The sequence below is a fragment of the Pleurodeles waltl genome, chromosome 9 (genome assembly GCF_031143425.1).
Source record: "Pleurodeles waltl isolate 20211129_DDA chromosome 9, aPleWal1.hap1.20221129, whole genome shotgun sequence".
NCBI lineage: Eukaryota > Metazoa > Chordata > Amphibia > Caudata > Salamandridae > Pleurodeles > Pleurodeles waltl.
Window position 1 is genome coordinate 470993385 of NC_090448.1, and position 20356 is coordinate 471013740.

General features: G+C 45.3%; 1 protein-coding gene across 1 annotated transcript in view; it reads left to right on the top strand.

The window, feature by feature from the left end:
• The window catches only part of CDC42BPB (CDC42 binding protein kinase beta), a 903752-nt gene that overhangs the window by 351837 nt on the left and 531559 nt on the right, over positions 1 to 20356 (top strand). The window contains exon 12 of the mRNA XM_069207298.1: positions 4550 to 4683. Within this exon, the coding sequence (XP_069063399.1) occupies positions 4550 to 4683 (134 nt within the window). The remainder of the gene's footprint in view (positions 1 to 4549; positions 4684 to 20356) is intronic.

Genomic DNA, 20356 nt, shown 5'->3' on the forward strand with positions numbered 1-20356 from the left:
AAATACATTCTCGTCAAGACAGACAACATGACAACAATGTATTATCTAAACAAGCAAGGGGGGACGCACTCCACGCAGTTAAGCCTGCTAGCACAAAAAATTTGGCGTTGGGCAATTCACAACCAAATTTGCCTAAAAGCACAATTTATACCAGGGATCCAAAATCGACTCGCAGACAATCTCTCTCGAGATCACCAACAGGTCCACGAATGGGAAATTCACCCCCAAATTCTGAACACCTATTTCAAACTCTGGGGAACACCTCAGATAGACTTGTTTGCGACGAAGGAGAACGCAAAATGCCAAAACTTCGCATCCAGATACCCACACAAACAGTCCCAAGGCAATGCCCTATGGATGAACTGGTCAGGGATATTTGCTTACGCTTTTCCTCCTCTCCCTCTCCTTCCTTACCTGGTAAACAAACTCAGTCAAAACAAACTCAAACTCATATTAATAGCACCAACTTGGGCAAGGCAACCCTGGTACACAACGCTGCTAGTCCTATCAGTAGTACCCTGCATCAAATTGCCCAACAGGCCAGATCTGTTGACACAACACAACCAAAAGATCAGACACCCAGATCCAGCATCGCTGAATCTAGCAATCTGGCTCCTGAAATCCTAGAATTCGGGCACTTACAACTTACCCAAGAATGTATGGAAGTCATAAAGCAAGCCAGAAGGCCATCCACCAGGCACTGCTATGCAAGTAAATGGAAGAGGTTTGTTTGCTACTGCCATATTAATCAAATACAACCATTACACACAACTCCAGAACATGTAGTGGGTTACTTGCTTCACTTACAAAAATCTAACCTGGCTTTCTCTTCCATTAAAATACACCTTGCAGCAATATCTGCATACCTGCAGACTACCTATTCAACTTCCCTATATAAGATACCAGTCATTAAAGCATTCATGGAGGGCCTTAGGAGAATTATACCACCAAGAACACCACCTGTTCCTTCATGGAACCTAAATGTTGTCCTAACTAGACTTATGGGTCCACCTTTTGAACCCATGCACTCCTGCGAAATACAGTTCCTAACCTGGAAGGTTGCATTTCTCATCGCCATTACTTCCCTAAGAAGAGTAAGCGAGATTCAGGCGTTTACAATACATGAACCTTTTATACAACTACACAAGAATAAGGTCGTCCTAAGGACTAATCCTAAATTTTTGCCAAAGGTTATTTCACCGTTCCATCTAAATCAAACAGTGGAACTTCCAGTGTTCTTTCCACAGCCAGATACCGTAGCTGAAAGGGCACTACATACATTAGATGTCAAGAGAGCATTAATGTATTACATTGACAGAACAAAGAACATCAGAAAGACTAAACAACTATTTATTGCATTTCAAAAACCTCATGCAGGAAACCCAATATCAAAACAAGGTATAGCCAGATGGATGGTTAAATGCATCCAAATCTGCTACCTTAAAGCTAAACGACAGCTGCCCATTACACCAAGGGCACACTCAACCAGAAAGAAAGGTGCTACCATGGCCTTCCTAGGAAACATCCCAATGCAAGAAATATGTAAGGCAGCCACATGGTCTACACCTCACACATTCACCAAGCACTACTGTGTAGACGTGTTATCCGCACAACAAGCCACAGTAGGTCAAGCCGTATTAAGAACATTATTTCAAACTACTTCCACTCCTACAGGCTGAGCCACCGCTTTTGGGGAGATAACTGCTTACTAGTCTATGCAAAACATGCGTATCTACAGCGACAGATGCCATCGAACTGAAAATGTCACTTACCCAGTGTACATCTGTTCGTGGCGTCAGTCGCTGTAGATTCGCATGTGCCCACCCGCCTCCCCGGGAGCCTGTAGCAGTTTGGAAGTTACCTTCAACTATTTGTATATGTATCATCTCAACTTTAAATAGGTACATACTTAGTCACTCCATTGCATGGGCACTATTACTACAATTCAACTCCTACCTCACCCTCTGCGGGGAAAAACAATCGAAGATGGAGTCGACGCCCATGCGCAATGGAGACAAAAGGAGGAGTCACTCGGTCCCGTGACTCGAAAGACTTCTTCGAAGAAAAACAACTTGTAACACTCCGGCCCAACACCAGATGGCGAGCTATGCAAAACATGCGAATCTACAGCGACTGATGCCACGAACAGATGTACACTGGGTAAGTGACATTTTCATTCTTGGCCACGCTTCAACCACAAATTCTTCCCAAAATGTGTGCATGCTCAGACCTTCAACCAGCAGCGGCCTATCCGAACGAGTGGAGGGCCACGCCCCCTCGTCTTTTGCCCAACAAGAAGAGTGTTTGGCTGAGCAAAGGTCAACCTGACACTCCTCTTGTTTAGGTCAGGCAGCTATGAGCTAGACATGCTCTAAATGTGCAGATGCTTGCTGCCTGAGCTGAGCTTTGCCGAGCTGAAGATCTTACAGCTCCTTTGGGTGTGACTTCCTCAGCCTGGCAAAGCACCTCGAGGCCCTCCCCTTCTTGACGAGGGTGTGTGTCACTGATTGTCTTAGACCTGAATGCTCACTTTTAAGGCCTGAAGTGTCCCCGGCAGAGTGTCACTGAGTGACACCTCGTCACATGGTGTGGGCCAGCAACTCTCACTGAGCCCCTTCCACTCTGTGACGAGGTAGAGCCTGCTGCCTTCCCTCATTGGCTGACCTACTGTCAAGCCAATAAGAGAAGGCAGGAGGCCCAGCCCTCCTGGGGTCTCTCAGGCAGAGCTTTAGCAGGTAAGTGCTGTTTAAATGTTTGGTGCTTGCATGCACGAATATTTGGGAGTGAGTATTGTGAATGGGAGTGTGTGCGCACGTGTGTGTGAAGGCATGGATGTGAGTGAATGTGTATGTGTGCGTATGTGTCTCATCCGCCCTTCCTGCTAAAATTAGCGGCCACCACTGCTTTCATCCAGTTGGACAAACTATAAAAAGGGCTGCATGACTACTCTTTTGGTAGAATAACACTGCACACATGTCACTGAGAGAACAGTACTTTTTGGAAGTGATTACGGAGATGCCTTGCAAAAACTTTGATGGTGTTTTTTTGGGTGCTTTTTCCACCAAGGCATCTCGATCACCATCGAAACAAATGGAATTGAGGTCCCTCGCAACATTTCCCCTCTGACCCCCCGCCCCCCTGATCCCAAATGTCTCCAGAGGACCTTGTTTAGAAACGTGGATGTTATGTTATTTAATATTATTCTAACTCAACGTGGCTATTAGGTTCAATATTATTTTAATTTAACTGTTAGTTTAAAGGGCACTATTGCTTTGAGTATTCGAGCTTTTGGAGAGTGTTCTCAGAAAGTCAGTTAGGGGATCCATAACTTTTTTCTGGAAAGCATAGCTTTCAAATCTTTCAAAACTTGTGTTTGCACTGATTCATCTTCTCTGACATTGACACCAAATTACTTTCTCTTTGCCTTTGAGGTTATGTTCATAATTATCATAGATCAGTGGTTCCTAATCCTTTGACTTCTGTGGACCCCCACTTAATCATTACCGGTACCCAGGGACCCCCTTTGAATCACCGTTTGGATCGAAGGACCCCTGCTGAGTCATTGCCGGAAGCCTGAAACTCCAGCATATAATGTTCTATGACTTGAAATGCAAAACAGTATACACAATAAATACAGAAACAAGCATTCGTCAAGTAAATATGTAAATGATTAAGTATTTTATTTAATTCACTAATAAATATAATTTTTTATTTAATTGAAGGGTTAGATCGTTTCTAAATTAAATTTAGGGCACCCATTGTTCATACCATATTCTGTTGGATGCACTTGCACTGCTACCACAAATTAATCTAAGGATACCAACTTAATATTTAGCCTGCAGTGTCAAATTCCTGTTCATTTATGGAATGCTTTAAAATTTTCAACTTAAAAATTTACTTCTGCAATTATATAAACTGTATTAATTTGTTGATATTTTATTTTATATGCAGTTGCAGACCCCTTGAGGTGGTTTCACTGACCTGCAGGGGTCCCGGGGCCCCAGGTTTAAGAACCACTGTCCTAGACTACTCTGACACTAGATTTGTTAATTCCTACAGTGAATTCGTAGAAGAATAATGACATCTAAAATGTCCTTTTTCGGGGTTCCAATCATTATTTCGATTTAATATTCTAGCTTGCTTTAAACTTATGGCTGATCCTGTTGTGTTATGGCCGAAGTATTTTTGCATGTAATGTACAACTAGGAAAAAGCAGTGAATGCAGTCTTACGGATAAGCTATATTTTGTTATGGCCAGTGCATTCCTCCATTTTAATCTCGTAGCCAAAATACAGTTTTTCATTTGACTGTGAGTTTCTTAATGTGGTAATATCACTATATTGGTGGTAATCACCCCAGTGCATTATGGAAAACCATAATACACCATCATTTTATGCTTTAATCATGTGCAGTATCAACTAAGAAAAACCATCCCTGACTGTATACTTTGACAAATAAGAGACCCATTGAGTTTGTCAAGATTCCTCATCCAGCTTGTGACTAAACTGAAATGTAGAGAAAATTAACTATGTTTTTGTTTTCTCTTTAGATTCAAATAGGTTAGAACGACAGCTTGAAGACACAGTTTCCCTTAGGCAACAATATGAGGATTCAAGTACTAAACTTAAGGGTCTTGAAAAGCATTGTAAAACTCTGAAACAAGAAAAAGATGATATTCATAAGGTATGTCAAACATGACACTGTGAGCTAATTTTGTGAAGTAATTATTGACTCATCGTTTCATAGTTAAGGTAAAAACTGTATTGTTTGCTGTGTGGTAATACTGACAGTCATGTCTTTTTTTTTTTATATGGCATCTTAGTATATGCCTTACAAATGCAGCCACTTACCTGTAACAAAAAGCCAAAGAGAAGAGAGCATGGTTGACAGTAAAGGTACAGAGCCAGTCAATCACATGTGCTTTGTAATAGTCTTTTCTAGACAGTAGAGGTAATTAACACACACTTGTCTTTGATTATTACGTAAAATGTAATTGAACAGCCTACTACAGTATCTGGCACACACCAAGCTACATACCAATGTGGGAAAAAGCAGTTGACAAAACACGTTAGGTCTATTAAGTTGTTCCATCTTCAAGTTGTTTAAAAAAAAAAAAATTAAAAGCCATTGAAATAAACACTCATAATTATCATTCTTAAGCATACTGTAAATGACAGTGCTTGACTTATGTTCAAAGCTGGAACAGTGTTTAAGTTAGTTACCAGGAAATCAGCCTCTTAAATTGTACTTTCTCACACTTTACCATGGTCAACATAAAAAGCTAATTATAGACTACAGCTATAGCATATTCCTAGATGTGAGGGAATATTTAAGCTCTGCCCCTGTTCAGAATGGTCTTTCTTAGACTCATTTTTTCACAATCCAGTTGCTAACCTATAACTCAACATTACCCAAGAGCAAGTCTAATCCAACACCAGACATAAAACCTTTACCTGAACATTGGTTAGCATGAAGCTCTGACTGTTCTTAGCCGCTGGTATGTTAGATTACAGAGAACACAGCCTCCTGGACAGAAGTTCATGGGAGCTGGGAATATGCTGAGACCCATCTGTGTCTGGCTAGACTAGCTCCCAAAGCGATTCTTTTCAAATGGCTATTGTCTCTCACTACTTCTGCCTCCTTTGCATTCAGTCAGTTGTAGATGATACTAGGATCACTGACAACTCATCCTTTATTATCACTGCCCATGTAAAAATGACTGGTTGGTTGAAATTTGAGATGCTTTTGCATAATGGAAGGACAGGGCTGGTAGGTGGGCACCTCCAATAGTAAGGTGCCTCATATTAAATGCTAAGGCACAGTTATTTGATATACTGTTGAGGCACCAAAAATAAATATTCAGAGAAGAACAACCTACTGGACTCAGCAGTACAAGTTAAAACTAGTCAGTAGCTTTCCCTTTCTCCACACAAAACAACGCTGTGCAAAACATACTGCCTTTTCACAGATGGTATAGCATTTTGTTTTGAAATATAAGAAGTATTTAGCTCTCTTCAACTGTCATTGGTTTGTCACTTAAGCAGGCCATTTCTGATAATCATGATCTCTGAGCTTGCTAATTTAAAGATATGGTTTGTAAGAGGCTGCAAGGACTATTTTTTTTTCTTGTTGTCGACTGATCATATATCTGATAGACACTTCAAGCTGCATATTTCTTACCACAGAAAGTATCCTCAGGTGTCAGACTGAATCCCAAATTTTTTCGTGAGCAGTACCCCTGCATGCCGGTTGGTAGCTTCGTTCGTCTCTGTTTGGCATCGTCCGCACCAGAAGTGACATATGCAGTGCATATAAAGGTGGCACACTAGTACGTTAACGTAACTTATTTTCTTTTAGCTCGAGTCAGCCCAAAACCGTAAAGAGCTACCCCTAGTCATTTTTGACTGACCTTTTTTTTCTTTTTTTTTTTCTACTATTTAACAAAGTTTTTTGAGATCTTTCTGTTCGTGTGGCAGGGCTGTCCACTAGGAAAGCTGGCTTCATGGCTTGCGGTGCCTGTCACAGACAGAAGTCCATGACAGAGCCACATCTTGTTAACCTCTGGTGCCTGGAGCTTGACCATGACGCAAAGACCTGCATCGACTGCTGCGTCATGTACACCAAAGCTTTGACGGAGTGATCCCTCAAGCTCCTTGCCGCTCAACATGCGACACAGCAACACTCAATCCCGGACAAGAGGAAGGGTCTGGGATCCGTCGCAGAGCCATTGATCTTAGTTGCAGTCAAAATCATCTAAATGTTTGGGTAAGTGCTAGAAAAAGAAAAAAAGTAAGAAGTCCAAGAGGCCTTCTACTTTACACCTGTCCATCATCATTCAAGTCCTGGCTCCGAGGTTGAGCCTTCTCCTGGGCCGAACTCCGCAAATATTATGAGGCCATGCACCTCATATTTGGACATCCCACTCTCACTGGCATGGCTTCGGGCCTCACATGTTCCTGAGGGACCCCTACTTGCTTCACGTTGGCGGGTTCACCCCCGGCATCAGTTGGCCCCTTTGGATTCATGGAAGGATTTGAACCGGCGCAGGTCATACCACCTCGGTCCCAGCGTCGACTCTCCAGTCGACACTGTCCCCATTCCCATCCTCGACTCATGCACAGAGCCAGAGGTGCGTCGAAAGCCTTGCCCTCTAGACTGGAGCCTGAGCCCCATTCTTATGGGCTAGGACAGGGCACACGTCCTAAAAAAGGTAGCGGGGGGACTAACCAAGTTATAGCACATGACATCACGCCACGCTTGGCATCACAACCCATGACCTCACAGGAAGCGGCATCAGATCTGAACACCTCAGACATATGTTTAGCAGTTACATAACAACTACATTTGAGTGCATTGTGAGATTTAGCAAGTGAGAATGTGCATTGGGGTTGTGAAGTTAAAAAAAATAAAAAAGTTACGTAACCCCGAAACAAAATCTGGGCCTCATTTTATACATTTATCTTTTGAAAACTCTGCCAAAAAGAAATTGGCATCAAGGAGAAATGTGGAAGTAAATCACTTCGGCATAATTGGTTGCAAAGTCTGCATTTTTAAAATATATTATGGGGCTAAGGCACCTGCTGCAGAGATCTTTGTGTGCCCAGTAAATCTAAGGGAATAATAATAATGGTAAGATAACTCTGGAGGTTGACACATTTGCTGGAGAGATCTGTGCTTTACCTAGTTCCAGTTTTGAATCAAAATCACATTGAGGGTTAATGTGTCTTTGTAACTTGCAGATCACAACTTGTAATCCTTCTGATATGTCACAGAGAGCTACGAAGGACATGTGACTCCTACACCTTGTAACCCTCACTGTATTATGAAACACACCTCCTGTGCATTGATTCACACACATCATGTATTGTTAATGTATAATGTTTACGTATGATGTAAAGTGCTCAGGGATCCTGCATTGGGAAAAATAGTGTTATAAAAGAAAAAAAGCAAAGTAGTGGTATTTAAATAATTTGTGTGACTACTGGCACAGACCAACACATCAGACCTTACATTGTATGCATATCTCTTACAAAATGATGCCGTGCATGTACAGTGATAACAAGCTGTGTGCCATTTGTTTTGCTTCCGTTGCAGTTAGGTGTGAGGCTCCAGACAGCTTCCAGCAGGGCTAATCAAACAAAAGGATGCCTGATGGCCCTTAATTTCGGCCTGTGTCCTAGGGCAGCAGGAATTTTAAATAAGAAGGTCCCCTCCTGTCCTGCACGTTGCTGCTAGAATGAACAAAATTACAGAACATGCAGTCGCTGTTGAAAGTCTGTGCAGGTGGTGCTGTAAGTGTCCCACTACACCGGGACAAATTCACCATATTTTACTGGGGCCCAACTTTGTGGTAGGGTGGACGGTGGCCACCCTGTGAAAATAGTGTGTACCCGCTGACTTGTGCCCTGGGCTCGGACTTGGGGAGGAAAGCGAAGGGCCCACTGGACCCTAAAGAATAACAACCCCTAGACGCTAACATGATGTGAGGAATTTGCAGACGCCAATGGACTGCCCACCTCTCCAGATACTGGCATGGTCTCTCCTCTCACCATGGCTACTGAGGGAGCAGTCCTGGACCTTAGCCTGCTCTCAGTGGTAGTCAAAACTAACGTCTTGACACAGGTACTTCAGCCTGGAGTGACCCCCTTTGAACCTCCTCTCCATTTTAATGAAGCCCTTACGGACGTCATACTTAGGACCTGGTCCAAGCTCGGTATAGGGGCTCCAATGAACAGGACAATTGCCTGCCACCATAGCCCCACCCCAGGTGACCATAATTTCTTCACACATCACCTTACCCCAGAGGCATTCCCTACCACTCTACAGAATAAGGAATTAAAGAGACTGAACACCTTTGACAAGAAAATGTTTTCTAGCATTTACCTTGCACTGTTGTCTGTGAACACTGCATGACTTTTGGGCCGTTACTCCCATGCACTGCGGGATTCATTGCACAGGAGCTGCACTTGGTCCCAGCGATGGACCGTGCTATACTCTCCCAAGCTATGACAGACACAAGAGATGCAGCCAAGTTCATGATCAGATGTGGGCCGGATACGACTGACTCACTAGGTAGAGGGGTTACTTTATTGGTGGCCTTACAGTGCCACACCTGGCTGAGAATGACTTGCTTTTCAGGGGATGTCCAAGCCTCACTCGTGAGCATGCGCTTTGATGGCTCCCCTCACTTCAGAGACAAGGCAGACAGGGATGGAGTGCTTCAAGTATAGCAGGGCTATGGCTAGTCCTTTGGGCGTTTCCATGACCTCCCACCAACCCCAGGGTGCCTTACATTCCTCTCGAGGCTAAGGAAGGGGCTTCCAGCCACGACCTTATCTGCCCAGTAACCACAGTATAAAAGCTGCCCAGACTCTGTGTGGCTGAGGTTGTGGTATCCCCAGACTCCAGGGGTCGGGCGGCCAGAGGTCTCACCACTCTACCTTCCCATCCCTCTGGCAACGGCAGCCTTCAAATCTCTTTAATTTGCCCTCCAACCATCATGTGCAACCTGTGGGAGGCAGGATGCACCATCATCTGCATTACTGGAGGTCAATAACAGACCACTGGGCTCTCCAGACTGTCTGAAGGGGCTACTCCCTCCTCTTCATGATTACCCCTCCACCTATGCCACTCACTTGCGACAGGGTGATAGAGGACCATCTATCCTTAATCTGCTAAGAAGTGGTGGCTTTCTTGACCAAAGGAGCCATAGGGAGGATGCAGACGCCAGAAGTAGGTTGTGGTTGCTATTTCCCTCTACTCTAGAGGGCCCAAAAACAATGGAGACCTTTGTCCTATCCTGTGCGCCCCACCCCCAGTTTCTTCCTCAAAAAGGAGAAATTAAAGTTGCTTAAGCTCGCTAAAGTCGTCCTGTCTGTCCTAGACCCGGGAGACTGGGTGGTGGCGTTGGACTTGCAGGACTCATATTTACACATTCCAACCCTGCCTGCCAAAAGACGTTACCTGCAGTTCACTGTGGGCCACAAGCACTTTCAGTTTGCCATGCTCCTCTTTGGCCTTACCAGCACTCCTCAGGTGTTCACCAAGGTGATGGGGGTGGTTGCAGGTCATCTGCGGTCATCAGGGGTACCAACCTTTCGCTATCCCGATGACTGGCTGTTGAAGGCAGACTCGCCCCAGGCAGTAGCCTTCCACCTTCAGACTACAGTGGACAGTCTGGACCCCCTGCCCTCAATGGGGTTCACTATCAACCTGCTGAAGTCACACCTAGGTCCCTCTCAAATGCTCCCTTTCATCAGAGATGTTCTAGACATGGTTCAGTTTTGGGCTTGTCCTCTTGAACTGCGAGTCCAGGATTTTCAAGTTATGATAACGATGTGTTCGATGGCATCTGTCGCTGTAGATACGCATGTTCTGCAATAGCTCGCCATCTGGTGTTGGGCCGGAGTGTTACAAGTTGTTTTTCTTCGAAGAAGTCTTTCGAGTCACGGGACCGAGTGACTCCTCCTTTTGTCTCCATTGCGCATGGGCGTCGACTCTATCCTCGATTGTTTTTTTTCCGCCATCGGGTTCGGACGTGTTCCTGTCGCTCCGAGTTTCGGAACGGAAAATTAGCTAATTTCGGAAGATTTTCGTCGGTATTGTTGCGTTCGGGATCGGCGTACTTACATTCAACACCGCATCGAAGATCGAAGAGCTCCGGTGCCCTTCGGGGTAGTTTTTTCGATCCTCCGTCGGGGCCTGGTCGGCCCGACCGCGTGCTGAAGAACGCCGATGGAACGGACCCCGTTTCGTTTCTGCCCCAAATGCCACAATAAATACCCCTACACAGACCAACACTTGGTCTGCAACCTGTGCCTGTCACCTGAGCACAGTCAAGACACCTGCGAGGCCTGTCGTGCGTTCCGGTCCCGAAAAACACTCCGAGACCGTCGAGCCAGAAGACTTCAGATGGCGTCCGCACCGACAGCCCAACGGGAGTTCGAGGAACAGGAAGAGGAAGGTACCTTCTCGATCCAAGACTCAGACTCCGAAGGATTCGACGATACACAAACTGTGAGTAAGACGTCGAAAACAACACAGAGAAACATTTACAAGGCCCAGGGGACGCCACTGCCACCAGGCCATGGCTCGACCCATAAATTCGGTGACCGACCGTCGGCACCGAAAAAGGCCCAAACAGTGCCGAGATCGTCCGACTCCGGTCGAGACACCGGCACGCAGCCTTCTCGGGACCGAGAAAGTGCTGGAGACAAGCCTCGACACCGTGATGCCGGTGTGGACACGGCTCGACGCCGAGACAGCGGCAGCGAAACAGATCGACGCCGAGAGGTTTCGGCCCCGAAAAGGAAAAAAGTCACCTCGGAGCCGAAAAAACACGCAGACAAAGTTTCGATGCCGAAACAAACTGCAAGCGACCCAGCTTCAGGCTCTTATACAGAAGAGCACTCGCTAACCTCCCAAATGCAGAAGCATAGGTTTGAGGAAGAGCTACAAGCAACTGATGTGGACCATACGCAAAAGCGTATCTTCATTCAGCAGGGGACAGGAAAAATAAGCACCCTTCCCCCCATTAGGAGAAAGAGGAGGTTGGAGTTCCAGACGGAACAAACACCACAACCAAAAGTGGTGAAAAGAGTTACACCACCACCCTCACCTCCGCCCGTGATTGACGTTTCACCAGCACAAACTCCATCACACTCCCCAGCTCACACCACCATGAGCCAGGGTGACCAAGATCAGGACGCATGGGACCTATACGACGCCCCAGTGTCAGATAACAGTCCGGAGGCATACCCTGCGAAGCCATCTCCACCAGAAGACAGCACCGCGTACTCTCAAGTGGTGGCTAGAGCAGCACAATTTCACCACGTAAGCCTCCACTCAGAACAGGTCGAGGATGATTTCTTATTCAACACACTCTCCTCCACCCACAGCTCATACCAAAGCCTGCCTATGCTCCCTGGTATGCTCCGGCACGCAAAAGACATCTTTAAGGAGCCGGTTAAAAGTAGGGCAATCACACCAAGGGTAGAAAAAAAGTATAAGCCGCCTCCTACGGACCCGGTTTTCATCACTACACAGCTGCCACCAGACTCTGTCGTTGTAGGAGCAGCTAGGAAAAGGGCCAACTCTCACACATCTGGAGATGCACCACCCCCAGATAAAGAAAGCCGCAAGTTTGATGCAGCTGGTAAAAGAGTCGCAGCACAAGCTGCAAACCAGTGGCGCATCGCGAACTCCCAGGCACTACTTGCGCGCTATGACAGAGCCCACTGGGACGAGATGCAACATCTCATTGAACATCTGCCCAAGGACTTACAAAATAGGGCAAAACAAGTGGTTGAGGAGGGACAGGCCATCTCCAACAACCAGATCCGCTCCTCCATGGACGCTGCAGATACAGCTGCACGGACAATTAATACATCTGTAACTATCAGAAGGCATGCATGGCTCCGAACGTCTGGATTTAAACCAGAGATTCAACAAGCAGTTCTCAATATGCCTTTTAATGAAAAAGAACTGTTCGGTCCAGAAGTGGACACAGCGATTGAGAAACTCAAAAAAGATACGGACACTGCCAAAGCCATGGGCGCACTCTACTCCCCGCAGAGCAGAGGGAATTACAGCTCATTCCGTAAAACACCCTTTCGAGGGGGGTTTCGGGGTCAAAGCACACAAGCAAGCACCTCACAAGCCACACCGTCCAGTTACCAAGGACAGTATAGAGGAGGTTTTCGGGGACAATATAGAGGAGGGCAATTCCCTAGAAATAGAGGAAGATTCCAAAGCCCCAAAACCCCTACTACTAAACAGTGACTCACATGTCACTCACCCCCTCCACACAACACCAGTGGGGGGACGAATAGGTCATTATTACAAAGCATGGGAGAAAATCACTACAGACACTTGGGTTCTAGCAATTATCCAACATGGTTATTGCATAGAATTTCTACAATTCCCTCCAAACATACCACCAAAAGCACAAAATTTAACAACACACCATTCCAATCTCCTGGAGATAGAAGTGCAGGCACTATTGCAAAAGAATGCAATCGAATTAGTGCCAAACACACAAATAAACACAGGAGTTTACTCACTGTACTTTCTGATACCAAAGAAGGACAAAACACTGAGACCAATCCTAGACCTCAGAGTAGTGAACACTTTCATCAAATCAGACCACTTCCACATGGTCACACTACAAGAAGTATTGCCATTGCTAAAGCTGCACGACTACATGGCAACTTTAGACCTCAAGGATGCTTATTTCCATATACCAATACACCCATCGCACAGGAAATACCTAAGGTTTGTATTCAAAGGAATACATTACCAATTCAAGGTACTGCCTTTCGGATTAACAACCGCACCAAGAGTTTTTACCAAATGTCTAGCGGTAGTCGCAGCACACATAAGAAGGCAGCAGATACATGTGTTCCCATATCTTGACGACTGGCTAATCAAGGCCCATTCGTTAATAGAGTGCTCAAATCACACAAATCATATCATACAAACCCTCTTCAAACTAGGGTTCACCGTCAATTTCACAAAATCCAAAATTCTGCCACGCAAGGTACAACAATACCTGGGAGCCATAATAGACACATCAAAAGGAGTAGCCACTCCAAGTCCACAAAGAATTCAAAATTTCAACACCATCATACAACGCATGTATCCAACACAAAAGATACAAGCAAAGATGGTATTACAACTCCTAGGCATGATGTCATCATGCATAGCCATTGTCCCAAACGCAAGACTGCACATGAGGCCCTTACAACAATGCCTAGCATCACAGTGGTCTCAAGCACAGGGTCACCTTCTAGATCTGGTGTTAATAGACCGCCAAACTTACCTCTCGCTTCTGTGGTGGAACAACATAAATTTAAACAAGGGGCGGCCTTTCCAAGACCCAGTGCCACAATACGTAATAACAACAGATGCTTCCATGATAGGGTGGGGAGCACACCTCGATCAACACAGCATACAAGGACAATGGAACGTACATCAAACAAAACTGCATATCAATCACCTAGAACTTCTAGCAGTTTTTCAAGCACTAAAAGCTTTCCAACCAATAATAGTTCACAAATACATTCTCGTCAAAACAGACAACATGACAACAATGTATTATCTAAACAAGCAGGGGGGGACGCACTCCACGCAGTTAAGCCTGCTAGCACAAAAAAATTGGCATTGGGCAATTCACAACCAAATTCGCCTAATTGCACAGTTTATACCAGGGATACAAAATCAACTCGCAGACAATCTCTCTCGAGATCACCAAAAGGTCCACGAATGGGAAATTCACCCCCAAATTCTGAACACTTATTTCAAACTCTGGGGAACACCTCAGATAGACTTGTTTGCGACAAGGGAGAACGCAAAATGCCAAAACTTCGCATCCAGATACCCACACAAACAATCCCAAGGCAATGCCCTATGGATGAACTGGTCAGGGATATTTGCTTACGCTTTTCCTCCTCTCCCTCTCCTTCCTTACCTGGTAAACAAACTCAGTCAAAGCAAACTCAAACTCATATTGATAGCACCAACTTGGGCAAGGCAACCCTGGTACACAACGCTGCTAGACCTATCAGTGGTACCCTGCATCAAATTGCCCAACAGGCCAGATCTGTTGACACAGCACAACCAAAAGATCAGACACCCAGATCCAGCATCGCTGAATCTAGCAATCTGGCTCCTGAAATCCTAGAATTCGGGCACTTACAACTTACCCAAGAATGTATGGAAGTCATAAAACAAGCAAGAAGGCCATCCACCAGGCACTGCTATGCAAGTAAATGGAAGAGGTTTGTTTGCTACTGCCATATTAATCAAATACAACCATTACACACAACTCCAGAACATGTAGTGGGTTACTTGCTTCACTTACAAAAATCTAACCTAGCTTTCTCTTCCATTAAGATTCACCTTGCAGCAATATCTGCATACCTGCAAACTACCTATTCAACTTCCCTATATAAAATACCAGTCATTAAAGCATTCATGGAGGGCCTTAGGAGAATTATACCACCAAGAACACTTCCTGTTCCTTCATGGAACCTAAATGTTGTCCTAACTAGACTTATGGGTCCACCTTTTGAACCCATGCACTCCTGCGAAATACAGTTCCTAACCTGGAAGGTGGCATTTCTCATCGCCATTACTTCCCTAAGAAGAGTAAGCGAGATTCAGGCATTTACTATACAGGAACCTTTTATACAACTACACAAAAATAAAGTCGTCCTAAGGACCAATCCTAAATTTTTGCCGAAGGTTATTTCACCGTTCCATCTAAATCAAACAGTGGAACTTCCAGTGTTCTTTCCACAGCCAGATACCGTAGCTGAAAGGGCACTACATACGTTAGATGTCAAAAGAGCATTAATGTATTACATTGACAGAACAAAAAACATCAGAAAGACTAAACAACTCTTTATTGCATTTCAAAAACCTCACGCAGGAAACCCAATTTCAAAACAAGGTATAGCCAGATGGATAGTTAAATGCATCCAAATCTGCTACCTTAAAGCTAAACGACAGCTGCCCATTACACCAAGGGCACACTCAACCAGAAAGAAAGGTGCTACCATGGCCTTTCTAGGAAACATCCCAATGCAAGAAATATGTAAGGCAGCCACATGGTCTACGCCTCACACATTCACCAAGCACTACTGTGTAGACGTGTTATCCGCACAACAAGCCACAGTAGGTCAAGCCGTATTAAGGACATTATTTCAGACTACTTCCACTCCTACAGGCTGATCCACCGCTTTTGGGGAAATAACTGCTTACTAGTCTATGCAGAACATGCGTATCTACAGCGACAGATGCCATCGAACTGAAAATGTCACTTACCCAGTGTACATCTGTTCGTGGCATCAGTCGCAGTAGATTCGCATGTGCCCACCCGCCTCCCCGGGAGCCTGTAGCAGTTTGGAAGTTACCTTCAATTATTTATATATGTATCATCTCAACCTTAAATAGGTGCATACTTAGTCACTCCATTGCATGGGCACTATTACTACAATTCAACTCCTACCTCACCCTCTGCGGGGAAAAACAATCGAGGATAGAGTCGACGCCCATGCGCAATGGAGACAAAAGGAGGAGTCACTCGGTCCCGTGACTCGAAAGACTTCTTCGAAGAAAAACAACTTGTAACACTCCGGCCCAACACCAGATGGCGAGCTATTGCAGAACATGCGAATCTACTGCGACTGATGCCACGAACAGATGTACACTGGGTAAGTGACATTTTCATTCAGCCTCTTTCCTGGGTTTCTGTGAGACTGTCTCGGAGGCTGCTGGGACTCATGGCCTCCTGCATCCTGCTTGTGACGCATGCCCGCTGGCATATGCAGGCTCTGCAGTGGAACCTGAAGTTCCAGTGGTCACAACATCAGGCAAATCTCTCCAGCATGGTTCAGATTTCAGAGGGAGCTGCTAAAGTGTGTTGAACAGACCACGATTGGGTCAGGGGCAGAACCCTTTCCCTTCCGCAACGAGATCGGAGTGTGGTGACAGATGTGTCACTCCTGGGATAGGGTGGCCATCTGGGAAAGGTGGAGATCAGAGACCTTTGGTCTGCGGCGGAATCCAGACTCCACATCAACTTACTGGAGCTCAGAATGAACCATCTGGCATGGAAATCCTTTCTACCTTCCATCAAGGGAAAGCTAGTGCAGGTGTTCACGGCCAAAACCACTGTCATGTGGTACTGTAGCAAACAGGTGGGGCGGGCTCATGCATCTTTACAGCGCATATCGCTGCTGGTTCATCACCTGATGGGCTCTCTGAACGTCAAAGCGGACAAACTTAGCCAAGGATGCCTAGCGGATCATGATTGGCACCTCCATTTGTAGGTGGTGCAAGGTCTCATTTAACAGTGGGGAGAGCCTTAGTTAGATCTGTTCCCACTGCCGAGAATGCCCAACATCAGCAGATCTACGTGCTGGAGTTTTCAAGATGGCTCTCACTCGGAGATGCTTTAAATAAATCTCGAGTGGACCTGAAGCCATCTGTACACCTTTCCACCTATACCACTCCTGCCCAGAGTTCTCAAGAAGATCAGGAACAACTGGGCCCAAGTCATCTTTCTGGCTCCAGACTGGGCTTTGAAAGTTCGGTACCCAGAGCTTTTGAACATGGCTATCAGTCCTCTGATCAGTCTGCCTCTTCCGGAGATCTTCTGTTGTTGCAGCATGGGAGGGTTCTCACCCGAATCTCTCAACACGCTGCCTTCATGTGGGGAGATTGAGTGGCAACAGTTCACAGCTTTCATCCTTCTAGCTGAAGTCTGCAATGATATTTTGGCAGACAGATATCTCCACCCAGACGGTGTGCGCCTCCTACTGGGGCAAATTTGTGGTATGGTATGCAGGAAAGGTAGTTGACCCTCTTCCTCCCCCATTCTCAGACCCTTCTGTTTATTCTTTCTTTCGCCCAGCAGGGTCCTGCGTTGGGCACGTTAACAGGTTATTTTCCTGCCATCTCAGGCTTCCTGTGGTTGCCAGATCAGCCATCCCTCTTCTAATCCCGTTATACATTTTTGAAAGGTCTCCAACATCTCTTTCCACCTTTACGCTTTATCATGCCTCAGTGGGATCTTAAGCTCATACTTGCATTTCTGATGTGCGCTCTATTTGAGCCTCTGTGTAACTGTCCGTCAGGCTCCTTACCATCAAAACGGCCTTCCTACTGGTGATAATTTTTGCCCGAAGGGTCAGTAAGCTCCAGGCCTTGTCATCTAAGCCTCCATACCTACCCATTTTCCCAGCCAAGCTATTTTTTAGGCCTAGAGCCCCTTTTCCTTTCTGCCAAAAGAGGTCACTCCCTTTCACATAGGCCAGTCCATCACCCTGCCTACTTTCTGTGCTCTGCCACATCCTTCTAAGGAAGAGGAGTGATTCCATTGGCTGGACCCAAAAAGAGCATTGTCATTGTACCCTAACTGCACAAAAGACTTTCAGATGGGTGACCAATTCGTCATAGATTATGTTGGAGCCGAGGCTGTGCATAAGTGAACCATCTCCTGATGGATTGTGCTCTGCATTACAATCTGCTATGCACTGGCCAAAAAATAATCCCCTGAAGGTTGGTGTGCTCATTCCACCATAGCCAAAGCTGCGACCACTGTGTTAACACGCGGAGTCCCGGTCCTAGACATCTACCAAGCAGCAATGTGTTTACCAAGCACTACTGACTGGACAGTCAGGTCTGTAGGTATGGGCACTTTGCTCATTAAGTACTGCATTACTTTTTATTGTGACATTGTTTCGCAGTCCACCTCTGGGGAGACAGTGCTTTGGGATCCTTTCTAAGCTAAGGAATCCGTGGCTAGATGGCTCTATCAGGTGAACAAGTTACTTAACTCCGATAACGTCTTATCTGCTAGAGACACTATCTAGCCACAGATCCCCTACCAACCCACCTATCCCCTCCACTCTATAGCCAGTTTTCTAGGGTCAAAGCTGGTCCCCTATCAGGGCAATTGTCTTCCACACAGGAGGTTAGTGTTCTTCGTGACTCCCTGGTCCTGGCGTGGAAAGTCATGAAAAAAAATGACATCAAAGCGCTCGGTTGGCGCCTATATAAACACCACGCATGTCACTTCCAAGGGTGGATGCTGCCATGCAGAGCCGAGTGATGCCACCTACTGGCACGCAGGGGTACTGTTCACAAAGATATCAGGAGCCAGTCTGACACCTAGGGATAATTCTAAGGTAAGGAATCTGCGACTAAATAGTCTGTACCAGGTAAGGCGTTAACAAAGGTAAGTAATTTGTTAGTTAACTCTACTGTTTGTAAAAAGATTAATATAATTTATTTGGCTGAGTTGCTTTGGCTTTTGTGTCTTACTGTGGCTACGCAAAGCGCATCCCATGGGAATTTAAATACTCTTTCTTTAAGTTATTTTTAAATAACATAGCTGAGACAGGGTCCAATGCATTCACTGAGGATCTGACCTTACAAAAAGTGGAAAACGAAATGGCTAGCATTTGTCTAATCATTAAGAAATGGCAACTTTCTGAAATACACCTGTAAATCTCTTCACGTCGAGTGCAGGATAAATATAAAATGATCTCTGCCATAACTATATCCTTCTAAGGATAGGCCCAGAATAATATCAATTGCAAACTAATTTTTGTTGACACTTTCACTGTAGATTAGCAGAAAGCAATCAGAACGGAACCCCCTTCCTCCCACAGCCAAACCACTCACTCCAAGCTGGTCTTCTTCTCCTCTTGAAGCCAGAACAAAGGTGAAATCATCTCTAGCGTTCCACCTATGTCTTTTGAGGGCTAGGGTTGCCTTCGGTTCTGTGTGCGGAAGAGGGCCCTGAAAACCCACCCAAATGTTACTCCCAATATTAGTTTTCCTCATCTAGACGTCTACCTCTCATTTGGCTCAGTTCCAGTTTGCAGAATTTTCAAGGATTAAAACAGAAAATATATAATAACTCCTTAGATATAAATAGCAACAAAACTGCCAACTTCGAATATGGATGTTTTACAATCTGTAGTTCTTACAGCATGTGGGTAGCCAGTTATTCAATGTTGGGTTTTGTCATTCTTCCTCTCCCAAAAATACATTGAAATTGATGTGAGATCCCCTTTTCAGTGTGCATAGTATCTCTTCCCAATGAGGCCCAGCAGGATTATCTATCTTTTGTCTTCCCATGGCAGAGAAAAGCCAAATATTCCATTTGTACTATGTTGTCTTCCACTGCCCAGACCCCCATTCCCCAATGAAGTTTCAACTTGGTACTTCACAAAACACTCGTCATCCCCTCCAACTTCGGTCGAATTTTTCATCATTCGTTTTTGTACTATACATGGTGTACAATGCAAGAGGGAATGCATCTTAAATGTCACCTTCCTGTCTGCAGTCTGTTTTCTTGCAGTGCTATTTAAATGTCTGATTCGTCTGTAGATATTGAGCTATTGAGTATCAGGTGTCAGTCTAAGTCTTTATTTTGCATCAGTATCTCAAACTGGGTTACAGAGCATGTGGCTCTTTCTTAATCATCAGTCACAGGACTCAGTCTTTCACCAGACTGATTCCTCAGTCTTCAGGTTTCTTGAAGTTCAAGATCCATCTTAATCCGCTGAAAACATTTGTAAACATATATCCCACAACGTTCTACTCCCAAACTCCCAGCCCCCTCCCCCACTTTTGCATGCATCCACTTTCTGGATCTGAACTTCACCAATAACCGTGTTTGGCATCCATACTCAGCAGCAGTCTTCCATCAGGGGGAGTTCATAGGTAGGCGCAAAATAAACAAGCATTTGCAATGCAACGGGTCTCGCATTTGCTCATGTTAGAGGTGATCCCGTTGTAAACTCCTAACCCGACTTTTCATCTATCGGCAAAAGTGCTTTTA